Below are 22407 nucleotides of genomic sequence, written 5' to 3' on the forward strand. Positions count from 1 at the left end.
GGAAGGAGACCCAACTTAATTGAGAAAGAGAGTAATGGGTGAGTGTGCAATACTTTAAATAAAATAAAAAGTTTAAAAAAGGAAAGCTTCAAAATGGGTCCCACAAAACATATCCTATGTTTTGAGAGAAATATAGAAACTGGAACTGGCACTTTCCATTGATTTCATTCATTAATTGCCATAGGTGAGGGGAATGTTTAGACTGATAAATGCCAGAGTCAATGCTCTTCCTCCATATTCAGAGGCAGTATGCTTCTGAATATCAGTTGCTGGGAAACACAGGAGGGGAGAGTGCTATTGCACTCAGGTCCTGCTTCTGGGCTTCCCACAGGTATTTTGTTGGCCACTGTGTGAACAGGTTGCTGGACGAGATGGGCCACTGGCCTAATCCAACAGGCTCTTTTTATGGTCTTATGTTCAATTCTAGATGGACTACTTTAGTATATAATAATATGAGCTGTAGCCTGCATTGTGAGAGGGAGGGGAGATGAGCAAATCTAGTAATCCAGCCCTACTCCTTGGGTTGCTTCTGTCACTAAGTGCATATAATTATTGTCTTTCTCCATTCAACAGCCTTTAACTTCTGGAACTTAATAGCTGGCCCAGCACTGGAAAGCTTGGCAAGGCATGAGATGAACAACAACGCTTCAGACAGAATTAAGGCAAAAGGTTTTACTAAATATAGCAATATAAACATTTATAGCAACATAAACATTTATTGTGAAAGTATACGGGGTAAGAGGAGGAACCTAATTATAAAATAGTTAATCATAACAATCATAACTGCAAATGAGAACAACTTAAGAAAGTGCTAACTTAGTTTAGACATATTCTGTACTTCAGCAAATATTCAGTAATAAAATAGTTCTATCTCATATCTGTATAGCTTCCAGCCTTCAAAGAGGTCAGCCTCTTCTTTCCTTGGAGTCTAGATGTTCTGAAGTCCTTCATCTTCCATCTTCAGCTCTTTCTTCTCCAACACAAATTCCAAGTCTCTCTGAGACACTATACCCACCTGCTTTACTTATATTATTTTTCTCCCCCTTCCTCTCTGTTAACCAGTCAGAATAACAGTAGAGTTCTTTTGAGGTCTCTATCCCCCCATGAAGTTTTAAGTCTCTGGAGTAGAAGTTTTAATCCTTCTGTGAGCCTTTGTCCTATCTAATAAAAACAGCCACTAAAACACAAAGCACCTATTTCACAACCCAAAAACAAAACAAAAAATCTGAAATAGTTTCATTTGTACGTACAATACCACAAAGTCTTCTGCCATTTATACCTTTTTTTGTATCAAATGCTCTTTATTGTTCAACTCAGGCCTTACCACAATAATGTAGCATTTGGGGGAAGAGATGCAACCCAGTAACCCAGCACTGGAAACTAAGATGGAGAAGATCTCCACAGCCACCATGTATTTTCCTCTTGTACTCAGGTAAGTAGGAATAAAAGATAGCCAAACACTACAAAAGACAAACATACTGAAGGTGATGAACTTAGCTTCATTAAAACTGTCTGGTAACTTCCTGGCTAGGAAGGCCACTGAAAAGCTGACAATGGCTAGGAAACCCTTGTAGCCCAAGACACATTAGAACATGGTGGTTGACCCTTCATTACAGAGCAACACAATTTCATCAGTCAGTGAATGCATATCCAGAGCTGGGAATGGGGGACAAGTTGCAGGCCACAGAGCACAGATCCAAATTTGAACACTGGAGCAAGAAAGGACAATGGAATAAGCCAATCTTTTCCCTACCTATTTCGTGACCCTGGATCCTGGTTTGGTTGCCATGAATGCCAAAACTACAGAAATGGTTTTGGCCAAGATACTGGAGATGGACACAGAGAAGATGATACCAAAAGCAGTTTGTCGGAGAAGGCAGGTCACCTTATCAGGCATTCCAATGAAAAGGAAGGAGCATCAGGATGGCTAAAGTAGCACAGAGTGCATATTTCTAGCTATGTGGTTTATCAAACACAGCTAGTCCTGAACAGGAATTGTTTCACTACAATAATCAATGCTAGGGTCCCATTTTGACTAATGATACTATATTTGATCTTAGCCAAAAGCTGAGAAGCTTACAGAATAGAGAAGGTTGGGTACAATTTTGTAGATGTCTGATGCTGTGCTTTTTGATTCCCTTAGCAATGACAATACAGGATGTATCTGATTGCAAGATCTGGGGTACAGTTTTTGACTAAGATGACAAAAGAGATTTTGAACACATGAAGAACTGCAAGTCTGCCATTTAGTATACCAACATTAAATCAGACCATAAATGGGCAACTTCTTTGCAGGAATTAACCTTTTTTTCCTGTTAGGCACTCTTTCACCCAGCTTAGAGTTCAAACGATGCACACTGAATATCTGGCTTGCAGATTTTCTAATAGGCCACCAAAATAACATTTTTGTGTATGTGGATGAGACCAGACTGAAGATGTGCATTATATTCTATATTGCCATTTGCATAATGCACCAAGGGCTAGGTTTCTTCTACCTCTTCAGACCTCCTTAGAAGGTCGATCAGATGGTTGCTGGCTGATCTAAACTAGTCATCTATAGGGTAGCTTTATTTGCTTTAGCTGCAATAAAGATGAGTGGCCTTTTTGAATCATGCTAGCATCAAATGTTAAGGGGAGCTTTTAAATTAAATGACTTGTTTTAAATTTCATTTATTTGTATTTTCAGGGTATTACCTCTGTTTTATTGGATTGATTGTCTCTCTGTTTTTATATATCTGTAAACATTGTACTCATACTGTAATGGCCATTGGCTATAAACAATAAAACTGAACTGACAGACTGACTAATGCAATGTGGTCTACATTAGACTTGCCTTGAAGACAGTTCAGCAATTGCAAAAACTTCAGTCTCTAGACCATAGATAGCTCTAATTATTCAAGACCATATCTGTATTGGCTGCTGATGCATCACCAAGCCCAATTCAAGGTTTTGGTTTTGACATATTAAAGCCCTGATTGGCTTGGGATATGGCTACTTAAAGGATAACCTCTTCTGTTACTGTCTGGCCAGAGGCCTGAGATTTGCTGGAGAGGACCTTTTACAACTCCCATCATCTAGCAAAATTCAGGGGTCCATGACATGCCAAAAGACCTTTTTGGGAATAGCACTCCAAATATGGAATATGTTTCCCCTAGAAGTTTGGCACTAGCTGAAGTCTTCTGCTTTTTCATTTTTTTGGGTATTATTTAATAGGCTGGTATCATACCATGTTCACTAATAGGCAAAAAGCCTTAGAACATAACCTCCAATTTGAAACACAAAAGGCTGTCTTCACCATCATATGACATTGACCAATAAAAATACTTTGAAATTAATGAAAATAAATTTGACACAGATTTCTAGGATGAATAATGAGGGAAATAAAATTTCCTAGTTTAGATTCTCTGTAGAAATATTAGTAACACAGGAAAGAAGCAAAGTAAGAAGAACACCAGCAAACATACAAAAATATAATTCTTCATCTTTGGAGATGGCAGATGTTGCCACCACTCACCATATGCTCAGAGGCACATGTCACCAAATTCTTCCAAACTACACAGCAAGTGGATTGGACTGTGAACCACCAACCCAAATTGTGTTTTCATTTTGACAACTTTGTAGGGCAGTACAATATCTCAGAGAGGAGGTCAGGTCTCCTGCTCCCCTGGTGCATTCACTATAGCTGCCCAATTATCCTGCTTTTTAAAGTTTGATAGAAATATCTGTGGGCTATAGGTATATTCTTAAACCGCAAGATTTTTGGCCTATTAGTGAATTTTCCGTTTTTTAATCCGGGAGGTAAGAAATGGGATCCTGTCCAAGTTTGATGAGAATGGATTGATCATTTGTATACTTTTTGAGTTCAATGGGATTTATTTCTGTGCAATCATATTTGAAAATGGAAATGGACTCCCTTTAAGTCGACCGGACTTATGGCGACCCTTTGAATAGGGTTTTCATGGTAAATGGTATTCAGAGGTGGTTTTACCATAGCCTTCCTCTGAGGCTGAGAGGCAGTGACTGGCCCAAGGTCACCCAGTGAGCTTCATGGCTGTGTGGGGATTTGAACCTTGGTCTCCCAGGTCATAGTCCAACACTGACCTGGGGGAGGGGCAGGGAGGGGGGGAGATTGGGTGGATGGGCACTGGGCAGAAGGGAAGCCCCTTTCCTTTCCAAAAGGAAAACATTGTGAGTATCATTGCTTTTCAGCGTTTTCCCCACCTTTTTATTCTACAGAAGGCACATGTAGCCTCCTACCCAAATTTAAAACAAAGCTGTCCCTGGCCACATCCACACCAGACCTTGATTTCACTTTAGATAGTCATGGCTTCTCCCAAAGAATCCTGGGAAGCATAGTTAGTGAAGGGTGCTGAGAGTTGCTAGGAGAGACCCTATTTCCCTCACAGAGCTTCAACCAGAGAGGCTGAGTGTTAAACCACTCTGGCTACTGGAGCTCTGTCAGGGGAATAGGAGTCTCCTCTCAGCACCCTTGACAAACTACACTTCCCAGGATTCTTTGAGGGAAGCCATGACTGTCTAAAGTGAAATCAAAGTCTGGTGTGGGTGTGGTCCCTGATTAGGCAAGCCAAGCAGCTGTGAGTCTGGCTTTTAGAACACTGACAGTTGGTTCGTACTGAGCAAGCCTGCCTTTATCATTTGGTTCCAGCCAAAATTTCTTAAATTAATTAAAAATCAGCCAGGCATTTTTAAAACCTTTAAACTGCAGAAGATGAAGGTCAGAGTATGGGGTATTAGGACTGCAGGTACTCTATGAACATGGCTGATTTTTAATGTATTTTAACAGATTGTGAGAACTCTGAAAGGTCCAAAAGGGCTCTGGCTTTTCCCTCTCTCTTTTTAGACTTTGAACTCTCTATTCTCTCTGACTGTTTTGTGTATTGCCATGAAAATTGACAGGGTTGTTAAGCAAGCATTTCTGAGTTCAGGCCTGTAAGTTTGGTAAGCTTTTATTTTGAAATGAGCTTATGGGAAGCATCAGAATGGCATGGGGGGTATTTTCAATTTAACATTGCAGAATGTGAAAAATTCACGCTGGCTATAGTATACAGCCACTCTTGTGGCTGTATAATTAACAGGTGTTTGCCTTTTAATGTTTTGTCAGTTTTGTTATTGGTTTTATTTCAATATTGTAAACTACTCTGAAGTCCTGTGCCGAAGGATGGGATACAACTTTGTTTTTTCTTTAATTCAGCTAAATCTAGACTTGGCAAGTTCCCTGAATATACCAATACTTAGCAATAATGCAGGTCCAGCTTTCCTTAGGCTGATATTAATGTAGCTTTCAAGTCTCATAGAGTTCAGCCTATTCCTTTTGTGGCATTCTGAAACCTCTGACTTCTATCTTTTGATTTCAGCTCTGCCTTCTTTTTTCATCAGTCCTCTGATATCAACACTGTCTGAAAAAAAATTTCTGCCTGTTTTATCTACCTGTTTTTCCTACCCCTCACAATCTTTTGGCCAATCATACAGGCAGTAGATTTCTGTTTCTATTTCAGGTTCTTGAACATTGACCCTCCGGTGAAGTTTTGGCCCAGATAATGAGAACAGGCCCTTAAAAAATCCAAAAGGTCAGAATCAGCTGTTGCTAATGGGGTCGTACTGCTGGTGATCTCTCTTCCTCTTCTTTGTCTCAGTCTCAGGCCACCTCACTCAGATTGACTTGCTCTGAGGAAGGATCTTATCCTTCAAAACAAGACCTAGGAATGGGGGGATGCACTGGAGAGCTCTGGAAAAGCCAGGTGCATAGTAGGTAGAGCAGATGGCTAAGCAGGGAAAACAAGACAGTAGAAGCCTCTGGGTAAAAATTTGCTGCCCCTCCACCTGAGGCAATTGCTTAAGTTTGCCTAGTGGAAGAGCTAGGCTTCAGCCAAACAGCCTCCAAAGCAAAGCAAAAAGTTTCAGTTTTTTAAAATTTATTTTAAATTTATATTCTGCCCTTCCTCCCAGAAGGAGACCAGGGCTGAAGCATAAGACAAAAATCCATAAAGGGTTTGATTCCTTCACGTGGTCTCAGTTCAATAGTACCTCTTTTATATTTATGTGTAAGATACCAGGAACATAAAGGAAAACAGAGTATTCTATAATCTATATTTTTCTCCTTATCAGCTGCTCCCTGCTGTTCAACTCAGGTCTCACCAAAATAATGTAACATATTGGAAAAAAGATGCAACCCAGTAACCCAGCACTGGAAGTCAAGATGGAGAAGATCTCCACAGCCACCATGTATTTTCCTCTTGTGCTCAGGTAAGTTGGAACAAAGGAGATCCAAACACTGCAAAAGACTAACATGCTGAAGGTGATGAACTTAGCTTCATTAAAACTGTCAGGCAACTTTCTAGCTAGGAAGGCCACAGTGAAGCTGATAATGGCCAGGACACCCATGTAGCCCAAAACACAATAGAACATGAGGACTGACCCTTCATTACATAGAAATATGATTTCTTTAGGCAGTGAGTGCATATCCAAATCTGGGAATGGAGGAGAGGTTGCCAGCCACAGAGCACACATGCCTACTTGAACTTGGGAGCAGGAAAGGACAATGGAATAAGCCAGACGTTTCCCCAACCACTTCCTCATTCTGGAACCTGGTTTGGTGGCTATGAATGCCAAAACTACAGAGATTGTTTTGGCCAAGATGCTAGAGAGGGAAACAGAGAAGATGATACCAAAAGCAGTTTGTCGAAGAAGGCAGGTTGCCTTATTAGGCATTCCAATGAACAGGAAAGAGCAGAGGAAACAGAAGAGGAGGGAGATGAGGAGTATGTAGGTGAGACTTCTGTTGTTGGCTTTGACTATGGCAGTGTCCCGGTGCTTGACAAAGATGCCAAGCACCAGAGCTGTGATCAGAGACAAAGAAAGTGCAGAGAAAGTTGAAACAATGGCCAACATTTCATCAAAAGCTAGGAAATTTGGAATCTTTCGGATGCATTGATCCTGCCCTTTGTTTGGGTAGTGATCCTCTAGACAACTGACACATGTTTCCGTATCTGAAAATATAAATAATGTATGTCAATTTAACAACAATCAGATTTTTTTTCAAGATTAAGAACTATCTTATCAGGAGTTGATGTAGCCTCCGCCCCCTTTATTTCCATCAGGGAAAGCTTAAAAACTCTGTGGCCAAGACCCTTAAATTGTTAAGCATCAGCTCAGGAAATTTCTGTATTATGACATTTTGTTTTTAGTGTCTTGTGACCCCCTTGCTCTTTTTTGATTTGTATGTTTAAGCTTCCAAAATGATGGGACAAATACTGGTAAATTTGTTGAGATTCTTCATTCTACACAGCCTCAATCTTAAAGAAAACACAATACCTTTGCTACCCCAACCAGGGGTGTAGTTGTCCATGGTTGTGGTGGGGGGTTGTCATAGACCCATTACTTTTTTGGGAGCAGGTTCCCAGCCAGGTCCTTAAGTACAAGCCAATAATTATGAAAGGGAATGTGTTAGCCACTGAGAAGTGTCCTTGTCCTTTTGTACTGATTGAAGCCAATTAGCGTAAGAGGAGGTGAGCCAGCCACTGAGAAGACTCTTCTCAATAGCTACCTTGCAGGCTCCCCTTTCATGTTGATTGGCTCTGTCTGTTGTAGTAAAGTGCAGACTCAGAGAACATACAGAGAGTAAGGGAGGTGAGGTAAAGTGGAAAAGGGGGCTTGGCATGACTATCATGAAGGGACCCTGCACTACTGAATTTGCCACTACGCTTCTGACCCCAACCTCACATTACGGTAGGTAGCTCAGTTAATTTATGTGCATTGGAGGTGTTGAGAAGAACAACCAGCCTTGTAAGCCATATTATTCTGTATCAAAAGTAAAATAAAATAAGCAAAATGCTTAAAATATACTAAATGCAGAATATTGGTATTCGTCTTGCATCTCTTTTGTTTTCCTTTAGGGGAGGGACTTTGCATCTTGTCTTTGTGGAGGGAATGAAAAGAAAGTCTGCTTCATGTAAAGGCATGTAAAATAGGAGAGGAAGTGGATGTACATAGAGGCTTAAAAGCATGGTTGTGCCTCTCCTCTTTCTTTCACCATCATCTATTCAGATAATTGAGATTCCTTGCAGTTAGTTGGCTGCTTAGGTTGCATAGCTGTTAAATCCTGAGACCAGCATGTCTCTAAAATAACCACCACCACCACCACCAGCAGCAGCTTTCATTTAGCCTCCCAGTACAGCAGTGTATAGATAACTTTACCGCTCCTCTCTGGTATGCAGAGAGAATAAATTCTTGGATTCTTCCATACATTACATTCCCTCTTTTTGAAACAACTACACCTTCTCTCTCTCTCTCTCTCTCTCTCTCTCTCTCTCTCGTTTGTTCATTCATTCTTTGAGAATAAATAATAGAATTTCTCAGACTGGGACATAGTTGTTTAAATCTTTGTATTTAATAGCCAATCATATATGTAATATGAATTTTGATCTGCTTGCTGACTATTCAAGGTAAATGTAAATGTACTGCCTTCAAGTCAATTCTGATTTATGGTGATCCTATGAATAGGGTTTTCATGAGGCTGAGAGGCAGTGAGTGGCCCAAGGTCACCCAGTGAGTTTCATGGCTATGTGGGGATTCGAACCCTGGTTTCCCAGATCATAGTCCAACACCTTCCATTTGAAACTGCACACCTTCCTGAGTCTCACCTTTTCATTTTGGTATGTGAGTACAAACGCTTGTGTCATTTGCCATTGAGGGGAGAAATAAGACACTGACACATCAGCTTGGGTTGAACAAGGGCCACTTTATTAAATTACAGCAGGCAAACCCAATTTTAAAGTGGCCTGCAGAGGGAAAATCCAGGTGCGGGACTATCTATTAAGCAAGTAGCTTGCCATACAGCTCTTGGGCGACCAGCCCCTACTGGGGCAAGGACAAGCCCATCTGCTTACCCCTTACCCCGGCCACATCTTGTAGGTGAGTAGGGGTGCCTTCCCACATCATCCCCACCCGGGGTTGAATAACCCTTGGGTAGATGAGATAAGTTGGCCCCAGAGGCAGGCCATATCCTGTCCTCGAGCCGCAAAGCCTTGCCAGACGGGCCTCCGGAACTGCCAATCACCTCCAAAGGTGTCTAAGGGGGCCTTAACTATTTCCCTTCCTGCGCTAGTGCTATAATGAAACTGCCCCATAGGGCATTAGCCTTCAATATACAAATGTGCCAAATCAGCCAAATCCACCTATTAATAACAATGCCCCCTAATCCGATTCCCTCCCACTCCCATAGTGTGGAGCAGGCGAAAAACCTGCCCACCAACAAGGGTGGGCAGGATAAAAATTCCTACTCGGCCCCAAAGTGACCCATAGGCACACCATAAAAGAGGGAGAGCAGGGTGGGCGTCGCAAATCCAAAGAGGAAGGTGGGAGGGGCGGCTGGGCTTAAATAGGCCCACCAGCTTCGCCCCTCCCTTCAGCCAAATTGCGGTCGTGTCATAGGCATGACGCACAACTTTGCCCCACTTCAGGATGGAGGCGGCAGCTTTGCCCTCATCGGCAATTATGCCCTGCCCGTCAGCTGTGCAGCGAGCAGGGCGTCATTTGTCACCATTACCAGCAATGCAAACGATCATTAATCATGTAATGAAAATAATAATGATAATTAATGATAATAAAATATTTTCATTTTTAAAAGATTTTTTAAAGCTTTTTAAAAAATCTTTTAAAAGATGTTTTGTGTTAATATATTTTAAAGTCTGTTTTTATAATGTTTTAAAGTGATTTTTGTGATTTTGTTTGCCGCTCTGGGAAGGGTAGGATATAAATCTAATAATAAATTAAATTAAATTAAATTACTGAAAAGTTGTTTTGAGTATTCCAGATCACAGGTTCAGCCATTATTACATCAGTGTGATCTGTGGACTTGGTTACAGCAAAATGTTTTGCTGATGTTCTAAAAATGTTTTCCTGAAGATCACTAAAAGCACATATCAGTACAATTGTAACTATATGAACAATGGGGACAATACATGATACAATAACTTTAAAAAACCTGCAAAGTTAACAATAACAAACTTGCAAAAAAGCCGCTCACATGTAACCGCAATAAACAGGATCATTTAGCATATCTTAAGATAACCTATCATACCTTTCTCATTTGAGATCATTCCTTCTGGACATGGAACACAATCATAGCAGCAAAATTTCTTCCCCTCCTTCTTTTTCTTTCCATAACCAGGACAACAATTGTCATTACACATTGAAGTGGGTGGAAACTATCCAGAGACACAGGAAAGAGTTTTAGTATTAAGAAATGCTTGTGGAATGTGCCTAGTATCAGATGGTCTGCTAGTAAATAGGAAAGCCAATGAAATGGAATATAAGATCTTTACATTCACAGGTGGCACATACTAACAGAGCTTGGAAGTTACTTTTTTGAACTACAACTCCCATCAGCCCCAGCCAGCATGGCCACTGGATTGGGCTGATGGGAGTTGTAGTTCAAAAAAGTAACTTTTCCAAGCTCTGCACATACAGTGGGAGCAATACCTGCTATAGAAATGGCTATTCATGGAGAGACAGTGCAATTATTTTCACATCCCCACCTGAGTCATTCCTCTGTGCCACCTGATTCTCTCACCATTAATGGTGATCTTTTTGGCAGAAGGATCATGAGAATGCAGACTTCCCACCTTCATTCTGACATATGAGTTATTCCGGAAAGTAATCAAGTTTGTAATATCAAATCCAGCTATTAATTTTCCTTGTTTATTAAATGTAATCTCATCCCCAGCACTGTTGTTGAATGAGATCCTCTGAAGAAATGAGTGGAGCTATGTGAAAAGAGAGACAAAATCAAAACTTTTGATTACTTTTGTCTGGGGAACAAGCAATCTGGGGATGCAATGCTTTTACTCTTACTAATAGAAAGGATAACATTTTAGTTACTTGATGTGAAGAAAGGGTGGCAAATCATTCAAAAAATTGTACCATCTTCCATCAGTGGTGGTGATGCTAACAGAACATTATAAAATCCATGGAGGAGAAATTTGGCTATCGACATTATGATTGTATGGCAATAATATTTGGCAAAGAAGGGAACGAATTTGAGAAGAGCAGCAAGACTAGAGCTGTGCGCTCATGTTCTGCGGAGAGTTACAGTTCCTTGTCATTTGGGTACTGCATGATCCACCACTATCATGTACTCAAGTTTCATCAACTGAGTAAGGGCAGTGAGGAAACCCTACCTTCCAGGATTCCACTTTTTGAGGAGACGCTCTGTCCCTGGTCTCTATTGTTCTGTGGTTGTCTCTAGTTGAGCGCATGATACGTAAAGCATGAGCCAGGGCATAGACAGCATTATAGACACTGTAGCTGTGGCCAGTCATGCTCATTTCAAAAAGAGGTGCAGGAAGGCTCTCCAGCCTCTCCTCTCCAGAACATGTGCCATAGTTGAATGTGGAGTTTGAAACCGAACAACTGAATGCTTGTTCCCAAAAATTGATGATAAAACCATCTTCATCTGCCAAAGAAAGGTTGATCGACTGAAGAAATTCCTGGAAGCCTTGTAGCTCCTTTGAATGAATTGAGAGGGAAATAGCACCATGGAAAATACGTATATCAATGTCTAAAAGCTTATGAAGGGTATGTAATGCGAAGTCGATTTGGGCTGTTGTAATCCACACTTTTGCTTCAGAGAATGACATTTTATTTTGAGGAAATAGTCCTTGCATTACTCTGACTATCCCTATCATGTTTGCCAACCATATAATTGATGCAGTTTCTCCATATATAACAACAGCATTGACATTGCTCGTACTGAGAATGGGTAAAATACTCTGAGCGTCCTTGATAAGTTCATCTGTACTGACAATACGCAAACGTTCTGGAGCTCTCTGTACAAATGCTGAACAGATTCCATTCCTGGATAGTATTGGCTCCATGGCCTGCAAAAAATACTCACCACCTTCATCATCTTTGGCAATGAGCCCTATCCATTTCCAGCTGAAATGGAGAAGTAACTTGACAATTCCTTGGTACTGAAGACCATCATCGGGGACCATGCAATAAAAGGAGGGAACATTGATTGGATCATTCACAACTGGTTGACATGAGCCATACGGAAACTAGAAGAAGGGGGGGGGAAAGTCCAGACAACTGAGATTGGGAACAAGAATATCTAATTGCCTGTTCACTCATTCTAGTCTAATTTATTTGTTAGCTTAAACCCTGTTTTTTCCTTCTAGAATAATCCCAAGGCAATATAATTTATTGTGCTCAATAACCACAACATATAATAAAACATAACATGTGCCTCTGAGCATATGGTGAGTGGTGGCAACACCTGCAGTCAGCCCAAATAACAGAAACAAGATATGTGCTGTGCTGATCTTGTTTTAGTAGGGAGGAAGCAACTATATTAAAACAGTTCATATCGTTCAGATAGCCACTTTAAATCTGTTTGAATTCTTTCGCAATTTTAGTGACATTTCCTATAGTAAATCATTCTCTTTTGCTTCTGTTCCTGTAAATATGTGAACTACAGCAAGTCTTTGCAACACTAAAAAAAAGCTCCAAAAACAATTGTGGAATAATGGCACTGACTGTTCCGCAGAATAGTTTCCAATGGAGATGAGGAGTGTCTCAGTTTGCACAAGATAAAACAGTGGGAAGTGAAATATCTTCTAGCAAAATTCTAGGTGTGCTCTATGTTTTTAATTGACTGTGCCCACCTTTCCTTAAATGGAGTAGTTTAAGCATAGCAGGCTGAAAACATTGATCTTGGGCAGGCCAAGTTTGTTTTTTCCAACAGCTAGAGTCATTGCTTAAGTAGCAACATACTGTAATCAGTCTGATTTTGCATCAAACTGCAGTTTCAGATTCAGCTGTTAAAGTGCCCAAAATAGAAATAGAGCATAACCTCCAGTTTGAAACAAGGCTATCTTCACCATCATATGACTTCGACCAATAAAAAGGCTTTGAAATTAATAGCAATAAATTTGACACAGATTTTTATGATGAATAATGAGAGAAATATAATTTTCTAGGTTAGATTCTCTGTAGAGACAGTAAGAACACAGAAAAGAAGCAAAGTAAGAACACCAACAAACATACAAGAATATAATTCTCCATCCTTGGAGATGGCAGGTATTGCCACCACTCACCATATGCACAGAGGCACATGTTACCAAACTCTTCCAAGCTACCCAGGAAGTGGATTGGACTGTGAACCACCGACCCAAATGGTGTTTGCATGTTGCCAAATTTGTAGGGCAGTACAATATCTCAGAGAGGAGGTCAGGTCTCCTGCTCCTCTGGTACATTCACTATAGCTGCTCATTTTCCCTGCTTTTTAAAGTTTGATAGAAATATCTGTTGGCTATAGGTACATTCTTAAACCACAAGGTTGTTTTTTTTTGCCTATGAGTGAATAATACCTTTGAAGACTTTATGTTAGTGGGTGATGAAAATAAATACCTAGCTACTTGTAGTGGAATATGATGGATTTTAAAATTTTGAATTAAAAACATTATTTTTTTGAGGGTTTAGAAAACACTAAGATCTTATTTTTGTTAAAATGATTAACTATGTATTGGGGGGAATTGAGCAAAAGCCTTCAGCAAACAACACAGTCCAAAAAGGCTGTGTATACAGAAGTATTTGTACCTGCCTGAAAGCATGGGAGTCATCGAATTCCAATGAAGAAAGTAAATCATTCATAAATTTATTTATTCATAAATAAAGTAGACACCAATATTCAGTCTTATGCCTTGGGTTGGGGAGACTATATTTGTCAGTGCCCCAGCTGGATCACACTTAACTTTTGTTACAAGAAACAAAATTATTTATTGTGATTTCTTTAAAAACTCCCGTAACAATTCTCAAGGAGTAAGACTGAAGCAGCTTTGAAATCAATAAATGCTGCAAATAATTTCTGACTTGGTCCCTGGAGATATTTTTCTGCTTGGTGTGATGAAGCCCTACAGTACTGAGAAGAGACCAGCCATATCTAACACTGTCCTGTTAATTTCCTAGTATATTAAATACTGTTATTCAGGGATCAAACTTTTTAAGAATATGAGAATATGAGCCTAATACATTTTCCCACCAAATAACAAATAAGCTAATAAACTGATTAAAAAAAATCAACTCATCTGAAATGTGGTGTTGGAGGAGAGCTTTGCGCATACCATGGACTGCGAAAAAGACCAATAATTGGGTATTAGAAAAAATTAAACCAGAACTATCACTTGAAGCTAAAATGATGAAACTGAAGTTATACTTTGGACACATCATGAGAAGACAGGATTCATTAGAAAAGATAATAATGCTAGGAAAAACAAAAGGGAGTGGAAAAAGAGGAAGGCCAAACAAGGGATGATTGATTCCATAAAGGAAGCCACAGACCTGAACTTACAAGATCTGAACAGGGTAGTTCACGACAGATGCTGTTGGAGGTAACTGATTCATAGGGTCGCCATAAGTTATAGCCGACTTGAAGGCACATAACAACATACATTTTCCCATCAAATAACAAATAAGCTAATAAACAGATAATTAGCAGGTCAGACCTTCCTTGCTGTTAAAATATGGAAATATTTTACAATATATAAATGTGCCCACCAAATTATATGAGTGGGTTTTTTTTCTTTGCGGGAGTGAGGTATCTAGAACCAGGGCTTGCTCATTTCTTAACCAGAGAAGAAAAATATCAATTTCCTTAAGGATATCAAGCTGGTAAATTCTCAGTAACTTCTAGTGGAGTAACCACTGCAAAATTTGGCTGATCATTATATATAGCATGGGGGAAAAAGCTTCCCAGACGTTTGCAGGGATATAGTTTTCAGAAGTTATCTCAGATTCCTGACACAAATCTCCTAAAGGTTAAGCTGTTATTTGTGGAAGAAGTATTTAAAAGTAATGCCCATGTTTATTTTCTAACCTGTCTCTTATTCTTCAGGAGGGTGTTTTGTATTTGTTATTTACCTGATACAAAGATTCTGGATGGATTCTCACCTTATTACATCTATAAGTTTACATCTGTAAACTGCCCAGAGAGCTTCGGCTATGGGGCTGTATACAAGTATAATAAATAAATAAATAAATAAATAAATAAATAAATAAATAAGAGCTATAGAGTGCTTGCAATTGATTCTTAGGAGAGGCAAAACGCTCCATATCATAAGAACATAAGAAGAGCCTGCTGGATCAGGCCAGTGGCCCATCTAGTCCAGCATCCTGTTCTCACAGTGGCCAACCAGGTGCCTGGGGGAAGCCCGCAAGCAGGACCAGAGTGCAAGAACACTCTTCCCTCCTGAGGCTTCCGGCAACTGGTTTTCAGAAGCATGCTGCCTCTGACTAGGGTGGCAGAGCACAGCCATCATGGCTAGTAGCCATTGATAGCCCTGTCCTCCATGAATTGGTCTAATCTTCTTTTAAAGCCATCCAAGCTGGTGGCCACCACCGCATCTTGTGGGAGCAAACTCCATAGTCTAACTATGCGCTGAGTAAAGAAGTACTTCCTTTTGTCTGTCCTGAATCTTCCCACATTCAGCTTCTTTGAATGTCCACGAGTTCTAGTATTATGAGAGAGGGAGAAGAACTTTTCTCTATCCACTTTCTCAATGCCATGCATAATCTTATACACTTCTATCAGGTCTCCTCTGACCCGCCTTTTCTCTAAACTAAAAAGCCCCAAATGCTGCAACCTTTCCTCGTAAGGGAGTCGCTCCATCCCCTTGATCATTCTGGTTGCCCTCTTCTGAACCTTTTCCAACTCTAGAATATCCTTTTTGAGATGAGGCGACCAGAACTGTACACAGTATTCCAAATGCGGCCGCACCATAGATTTATACAACGGCATTATGATATCGGCTGTTTTATTTTCAATACCTTTCCTAATTATCGCTAGCATGGAATTTGCCTTTTTCACAGCTGCCGCACACTGGGTCGACATTTTCATCGTGCTGTCCACTACAACCCCGAGGTCTCTCTCCTGGTCGGTCACCGCCAGTTCAGACCCCATGAGCGTATATGTGAAATTCAATTTTTTTGCTCCAATATGCATAATTTTACACTTGTTTATATTGAATTGCATTTGCCATTTTTCCGCCCATTCACTCAGTTTGGAGAGGTCTTTTTGGAGCTCTTCGCAATCCCTTTTTGTTTTAACAACCCTGAACAATTTAGTGTCGTCAGCAAACGTGGCCACTTCACTGCTCACTCCTAATTCTAGGGCATTAATGAACAAGTTGAAAAGTACAGGTCCCAATACCGATCCTTGAGGGACTCCACTTTCTACAGCCCTCCATTGGGAGAACTGTCCGTTTATTCCTACTCTCTGCTTTCTGCTTCTTAACCAATTCCTTATCCACAAGAGGACCTCTCCTCTTATTCCATGACTGCTAAACTTCCTCAGAAGCCTTTGGTGAGGTACCTTGTCAAACGCTTTTTGAAAGTCTAAGTACACTATGTCCACTGGATCACCTCTATCTATATGCTTGTTGACACTCTCAAAGAATTCTAATAGGTTACTGAGACAGGACTTTTCCTTGCAGAAGCCATGCTGGCTCTGCTTCAGCAAGGCTTGTTCTTCTATGTGCTTAGTTAATCTAGCTTTAATAATAGTTTCTACCAGTTTTCCAGGGTCAGAAGTTAAGCTAACTGGCCTGTAATTTCCGGGATCCCCTCTGGATCCCTTTTTGAATATTGGCGTTACATTTGCCACTTTCCAGTCCTCAGGCACGGAGGAGGACCCAAGGGACAAGTTACATATTTTAGTTAGCAGATCAGCAATTTCACCTTTGAGTTCTTTGAGAACTCAAACCACCTCTTATTTCTGTCCTGTCCTGACTTTTCTTTGTGACACGTTTTAGAGTAAATTCCTCCAGAAGATGTGTCTTGCATCCATTCAGCTTGGTCATATATAGTCTATATTATTTTCCTTCCTCCAGCTCAGCCAGTGTTCTCCTCTCCCAAGGGCTTCTGAACAGAGTTAGGATCTGGCATCCTTTAAGCCGGCTTAATTTAAACCAGTTTAATTTATGCCTGTTTCCCCACTGTAGCATTGCTCCCTAAGTAGTAAATGTGAAGTGCAGGAGCTCCTTGTGAAAGCCCCCTAGCCATATTCCAAAGGAGAACCCCAACATGCAAGCAACTGTGTTGATATCTGTAGCTCTGTCTGCTTGTCTACACACAGAAGCAAGCACTAATAACACCAAAGAGCAGTTGTAGATAACATAATAACTATTTTATTAGCTTCAGTATAACTGCAATCCCATGCATAGTTCCCTGGGAGTAAACTCCATTGATGCCAGTGGTGCTTAATTCTGGCTGCATAGGTTTGACCTATAATACATATCGAGCATCGATAATGCACCTTCATCCAGCTGAAAGGTAACCTTTAGCTTTAAATTAGAAATACAAACAATATTTTGGGATGTTAGGTGTGTTAATAGTTCTTTATTTAAGATATTTATATGCCACTCTTCATCTGAGTAGTACTAGATGAGTTCACAAAATAAAAACAAAATAAAGTAAGATAAAATACTGTACATACAACACTGAAACACTGTTAATTTCAACCAGCTGTAGTCAGCATTCTAGACTATTCTAAGTTGGAACTTGGTAGCCAGCAAAGGTCTGGGAAGCAGGTAGGGTCGTTTTTGTAAGACTCTTTGAATTTCACCTTTCTGAGATGAGGGAAATCATCATCATCATCATCATCTCTTATACACATTTTTGGATACCATATTATACTCCAGTGCAACACCATATACAGTACCAGTTTCTTTTGTACTTTTCCATCATCTAGTGCTCAAATTGCTACTGGAAAGAGAAGAGAGTAGTGAGTTATAGGGCAGATTAGGGGAAATCCCCATATTCTTATCCTACCTGTGGAATCTTGTAAACACCTAAGATGTCCGCCATTTGTGAGGAGGTAACAGAGCCAAGTCCCCCAATGACTCCAATTACATTTTTCCAGATGCCACATTGGTAGTTGGGGACAAACTGAGTTGATTTAAAGAGCAGATCCAGAGTGGTGCGGTAGGTCATCCTTGAATCAGAGTAGCTGTCATAGATGTGGAACCCAAGGGAGACATTGGGCAAGATCTTGGGATTCTCATTGATTTCATCAACAGCAAACACCAAGGCCAGAATGTGTTGGTAGAACTTTGTCACAACACTGCAAATACAGTCACTTGCTATTTCAGGGGTGTATTAAACATTATATTAAATCATTATAGCAGATTATTTGTCCATTCTAGATTTCAAAGACTCACCTGCCTGACTAGAAAGAGAATGGACAATCTGCAAAGTTAGTCATAACTATGTCATGCTACAAAGAAAGAAAGGAAAATGTGTTGTGGCTGCCTGTTCCTGGATTGTGCTTTTAGACTTGTACATCTTAATGTAAAGGAATGTTTGGATACATCTTCAACCCAAATTGTATTCCTAATGTCTCAGAACACATATATTCTGGAGACGTCTATATAGACTGGCTCAAGCATTTTTCTAAATTTCGCTTTCTTAATCTTCAAAATTTCTATTTTTGTGTTCTTTATCACTATACGATATCAGCTTCAAACTTCCACTCTGCCGCATGCAAAATGCTACAGTTAGCATAACCAAAAAAAAAAAAAAAAAAAGCACAACCATTGCAATAGAGACTGAAATTTCATTGGGTTCCTCCACCACTTTATCTCTATGTACCTTCATTATCTACCTTTTTATAGCTTAGAATCTATGGGTGGGGGAATAGAAGAAGTTGCTTTATACTGAGTTGGACATTGATCAAACTTGCTCAGGAGCAAAAGCTCTATAACTTTGCAGACACGGAGTATTTCTTGCTCTTATAATGACAATGTCAGGTACAGGACCTGGAACCTTCTATATGCAAAAAAACCTATATGCAGTGCACAACATAAAAACATCCAATATACAAGTAAAAACATATATCAACAACTTAAAAACAATATACCAAAAGTAGCAGAACATAATTAAACATATAAACAACTACAACACAAGCCTAAAAATATTAAAACGTATTAAATCAGTTAAAAGTATTAAGATGTTATGATGTTAAGTAATTAAAATTACTAAAATATTAAGAGCGTAAGTGCAAATGTAGGTGTTACAATAGATGTTAAAAATGTTGTTAAAATGTTGTTAAAAAGCCTGGGAGAACAAAAAGGTTTTTACCTGGCGCCGGAAGGACAGCAATGTTGGCACCAGGTGTACCTCATCAGGGAGAGAGTTCCATTTTTACAATACCAGTAGCCATCTACAGTGATTTTTTAAAAAAAAAAATGAAACCAAGGGAGCTGATGTTTGTGGGCGTAAGGATGGAAATCTGCACTTGTCGAATTTCTGTCCATATTCCCCATATTATTTAGCCCCATATTGCTGACTGTCATTTACAGTAAAGAAAGGGCTCTGTCCCAGTCATTAATCAAAGCATTTGAAACTATTTCCCCATTACCAAGTTGGAAAAGGTAATAGTTCAGTGGCAGAGCACTTGCTCTGCATACGAAAGGTCTGAGGTTGAGTCCTTGGCATTTTAGGGCTGGGAGAGTCTGCTGCCTGAAATGTTGCTACTGACATTCAGTCTTGGCTCTACTGAGCTAGGTGGACCCGTGATTTGACTTGGTATAAGGCCGCTTCCTGTGTTCCTATGTACATTATCTTGTTTTGAGTGAGCTTTAGATGGGATTATTTTTTCACTGCATTTTAATACCACTTTTCCTTCAAGGAATTCATGATTTCATGCATGTTTCTCCTTTTCCTTCTATCGTCACAATAGCCCATAGGTTGTAAGCTGAGAAATATAGTGAACAGCTCCAAAGTTAGCCAGTGACATTTATGGGGATTTGAACCCAAGTCTCCTTAGTTCTAGTCTTCGATCCGAACTGATACACTATACTTGCTCTCAATTATTTTGACTGCCTAGCTGACCCAGTGATGATAGCTTGAAATTATAATTTACTGGAAAATGATGCTTTAAAAAAATGGCTGTTTTGGAAGGGGAAAAAAAGGAATTTTGACACATGCCCATATAAACACCAGCACCCAAAAATATTAGTATGGGATTGTTAGAGAGGAGATTAGTTTATTTTGTTCATATTTCTTTTTAAAGCTGATGTTCCAGTTTGGTTATGAATATCTCAAAGTAGCTATTGTTGTTGTTGTTGTTGTTACCCAATCAGGATTAAACAACTCAAGAAAATAAAGAAAATGCACTTCAACAAAACAAAACAAAAAACAAAAGTCATTTCTACAGGAATTCAAAACAGGAAAATAACTGACAGAAAATCAATAACATAAAATCAGTCAGCCTTTAGTCCCTTTCTATAAGAACAGTTTTTGTCTGCATCTAAAGGCCTCAACTGTTAGGGGCAGGTGGGTTTGCATACAGCAGGCAAAGCTGTTGTCAGTAATTAGAAGTTTTACCTAAAAGGATTACATTGCAAAGAAGTGAAGACATGGAGATGATTAGGAATTTGAGGAGCACATTTTAGAAAAGTCTCGGTGGACAAAGGAAATAGAGAAAGAAAAATTTGAAAGGATATCTACAGCACAAGAAGATTGAAAAAACAACACCCAAAGCATATGAATATCACATGAAAAGCCCATCAGTTAAATGCAGTCAGTTATACAGAATCACTAAATTAAATTGACAGTCCTTACAATGGGATTTTAATCAAGTCCTGGGAAGGATGTTTGTTGAAGAAGACTGGGGGGGAAATGTAATAGATATGAGACGCCATCCCACCGATGAGGAGATCACCTGGCTCAAACCACTCGTGTGGAATATGTACAGGATGATTTCTGGTGCACTCCATACCATGCACTTTGCACACCATGCTCGCAAGGAGCAACAGAAGGAGTAGCAGCATCCTGATGAAAACCTTCCCTCCACACTTGGACTTTCCTGTCCCTCTCTATAGTGTCATTACTAATATCACCCCCATTTGAACAATACAGTTTGGGTGGCAGGTGAACCTGACAAATGCACTCCTTCAAGAGACGATGATCCACTTTAACCTAAACCTCAACAGTTCCAAAACATGCCTTGAATGCCGAGAAGGAACACCAACTTGAAGCCTGACCTATACAATGAAAGAGGGGAAACAGGTCTTATGACAGACCCCTGCTTTTCTTTTCACCCTAATCTTAGCTGTTCATGGCATATCGTTATAATCATTTCAGACTTTCTTGTTGTTGATTTTGTTCCTCTTCTGTTTTCTACTGGAAATCCACTGGAGCTTTGGTCAGGTGAATTGATTGTAGTGATTTTGATAATTACAGGGGAGATAATCACTGCTGCAATGTTTTTGAAATTTAGCTAGCATTATGAGTTGCAAAGCTGCTGAAACAAACATATTTCTCAGATCACAGAATCATGGAAATGTCTTCAAAGTTCATCTAGTCCAGCCCCCCTGTCGATGTAGAAAATCCACTGCTACAGAATTCCTGTATGTCTTTTGCTTAAAACCTCTAATGAAGGAGACTCTACCACAGTACATGGAAGTCTGTTGCATTGTCAAGCAGCTTGCACCATCAGGTTCTTCCTTATGTAGCAGAACTTCTAATGTGAGAGATTCACTTGACCAATTCTGCTGCTCCCTAATGGCAGACAGGATAACGCTAGTGAAATTCAGATTGACTTGCAGTGACTCTTAGGATGGAATCAATGTGGAAGAGCGGTATGCTTTGAATGGAAATGATGATGCCCTAGAATCTAAACTAAGTTTTTGAAACATAAAAATAAATTTATAAGACACGCACTGAACATTCAAATATTAATATTTTCCCCCACGTGTCTAATTTGCAGCTTCTGCAGGCTTCTATACCCTCTGGCCAAATTTGTGGTTTCATATATGGTCTTGGTGTGCTACATAGGAATAAAACTATTTCAGCAATTTTGTGCTTTTTTGGGTTGTGAAATGATTGCTTTTTGTTTTAGAGGGTGTTTAGATCAGTTAGGTCAAAGGATGGCAGCAGGGTTAAAAATCAACTGAAGAGACTGAAGAGACTGAAGAGACTGAAACTTCACCAGTAAATAGGAATCTCAACAGAATTCATTACTTTCTCTAGCTGTTCTACCTAACCAGTCTCTGAAAAGTGTGGCGAGAGTTGACTCAGCACTAGAGTCTTGGGAGGCACCTGCTTAAGTAGGGAAGGTCTTTGCGTGTAAACGACGGCTCTGACAGAGTTTTACCCTCTGAAAGTCTCTCTTGTCGCACCTCCTTGCATAGGGCAGGGGGGGTGAGCCTCAGATGGCCCTTCTGACAGCCGGGCTTCATTATTTGACAATGCAGGCTCTGAAAGTGGGGTGCTGATTGCCGAGGAAGCATTTGAAGTGCCAAGCGGGGATTCCTGCATGGGCAGGGTTGGCGTGAGCGATGGGTTGCTTCCCAATGGTCCAGACAGGGGATTCACAGGCAGGGCTAGAAC

At 40.0% G+C, this 22407-nt stretch overlaps 1 protein-coding gene across 1 annotated transcript; it reads right to left on the reverse strand.

The window, feature by feature from the left end:
- Nucleotides 1–6105: 6105 nt before the first annotated feature.
- LOC133366980 (vomeronasal type-2 receptor 26-like) lies at nucleotides 6106–20813 on the reverse strand. Its single transcript, XM_061590541.1, has 6 exons — nucleotides 20795–20813; nucleotides 17845–18155; nucleotides 11199–12077; nucleotides 10644–10784; nucleotides 10100–10226; nucleotides 6106–7007 (listed from the first exon to the last, which is right to left on the reverse strand). The coding sequence occupies exons 1-6, from the start codon at nucleotides 20811–20813 to the stop codon at nucleotides 6106–6108; spliced, it is 2379 nt and encodes a 792-aa protein (XP_061446525.1).
- Nucleotides 20814–22407: the final 1594 nt, after the last annotated feature.

The sequence above is a fragment of the Rhineura floridana genome, chromosome 11 (assembly GCF_030035675.1).
Source record: "Rhineura floridana isolate rRhiFlo1 chromosome 11, rRhiFlo1.hap2, whole genome shotgun sequence".
Taxonomy (NCBI): domain Eukaryota; kingdom Metazoa; phylum Chordata; class Lepidosauria; order Squamata; family Rhineuridae; genus Rhineura; species Rhineura floridana.

Excerpts from the sequence above, each read along its gene's own strand:
- LOC133366980 (XM_061590541.1), bottom strand. Across the intron at positions 12,078-17,844 it reads GTGTTTACAAGATTCCACAG|TTTCCGTATGGCTCATGTCA; the intron begins GTAGGATAAGAA and ends CCCTTCTTCTAG. Across the intron at positions 10,785-11,198 it reads AAAAAGTGGAATCCTGGAAG|CTCCACTCATTTCTTCAGAG; the intron begins GTAGGGTTTCCT and ends CTTTTCACATAG.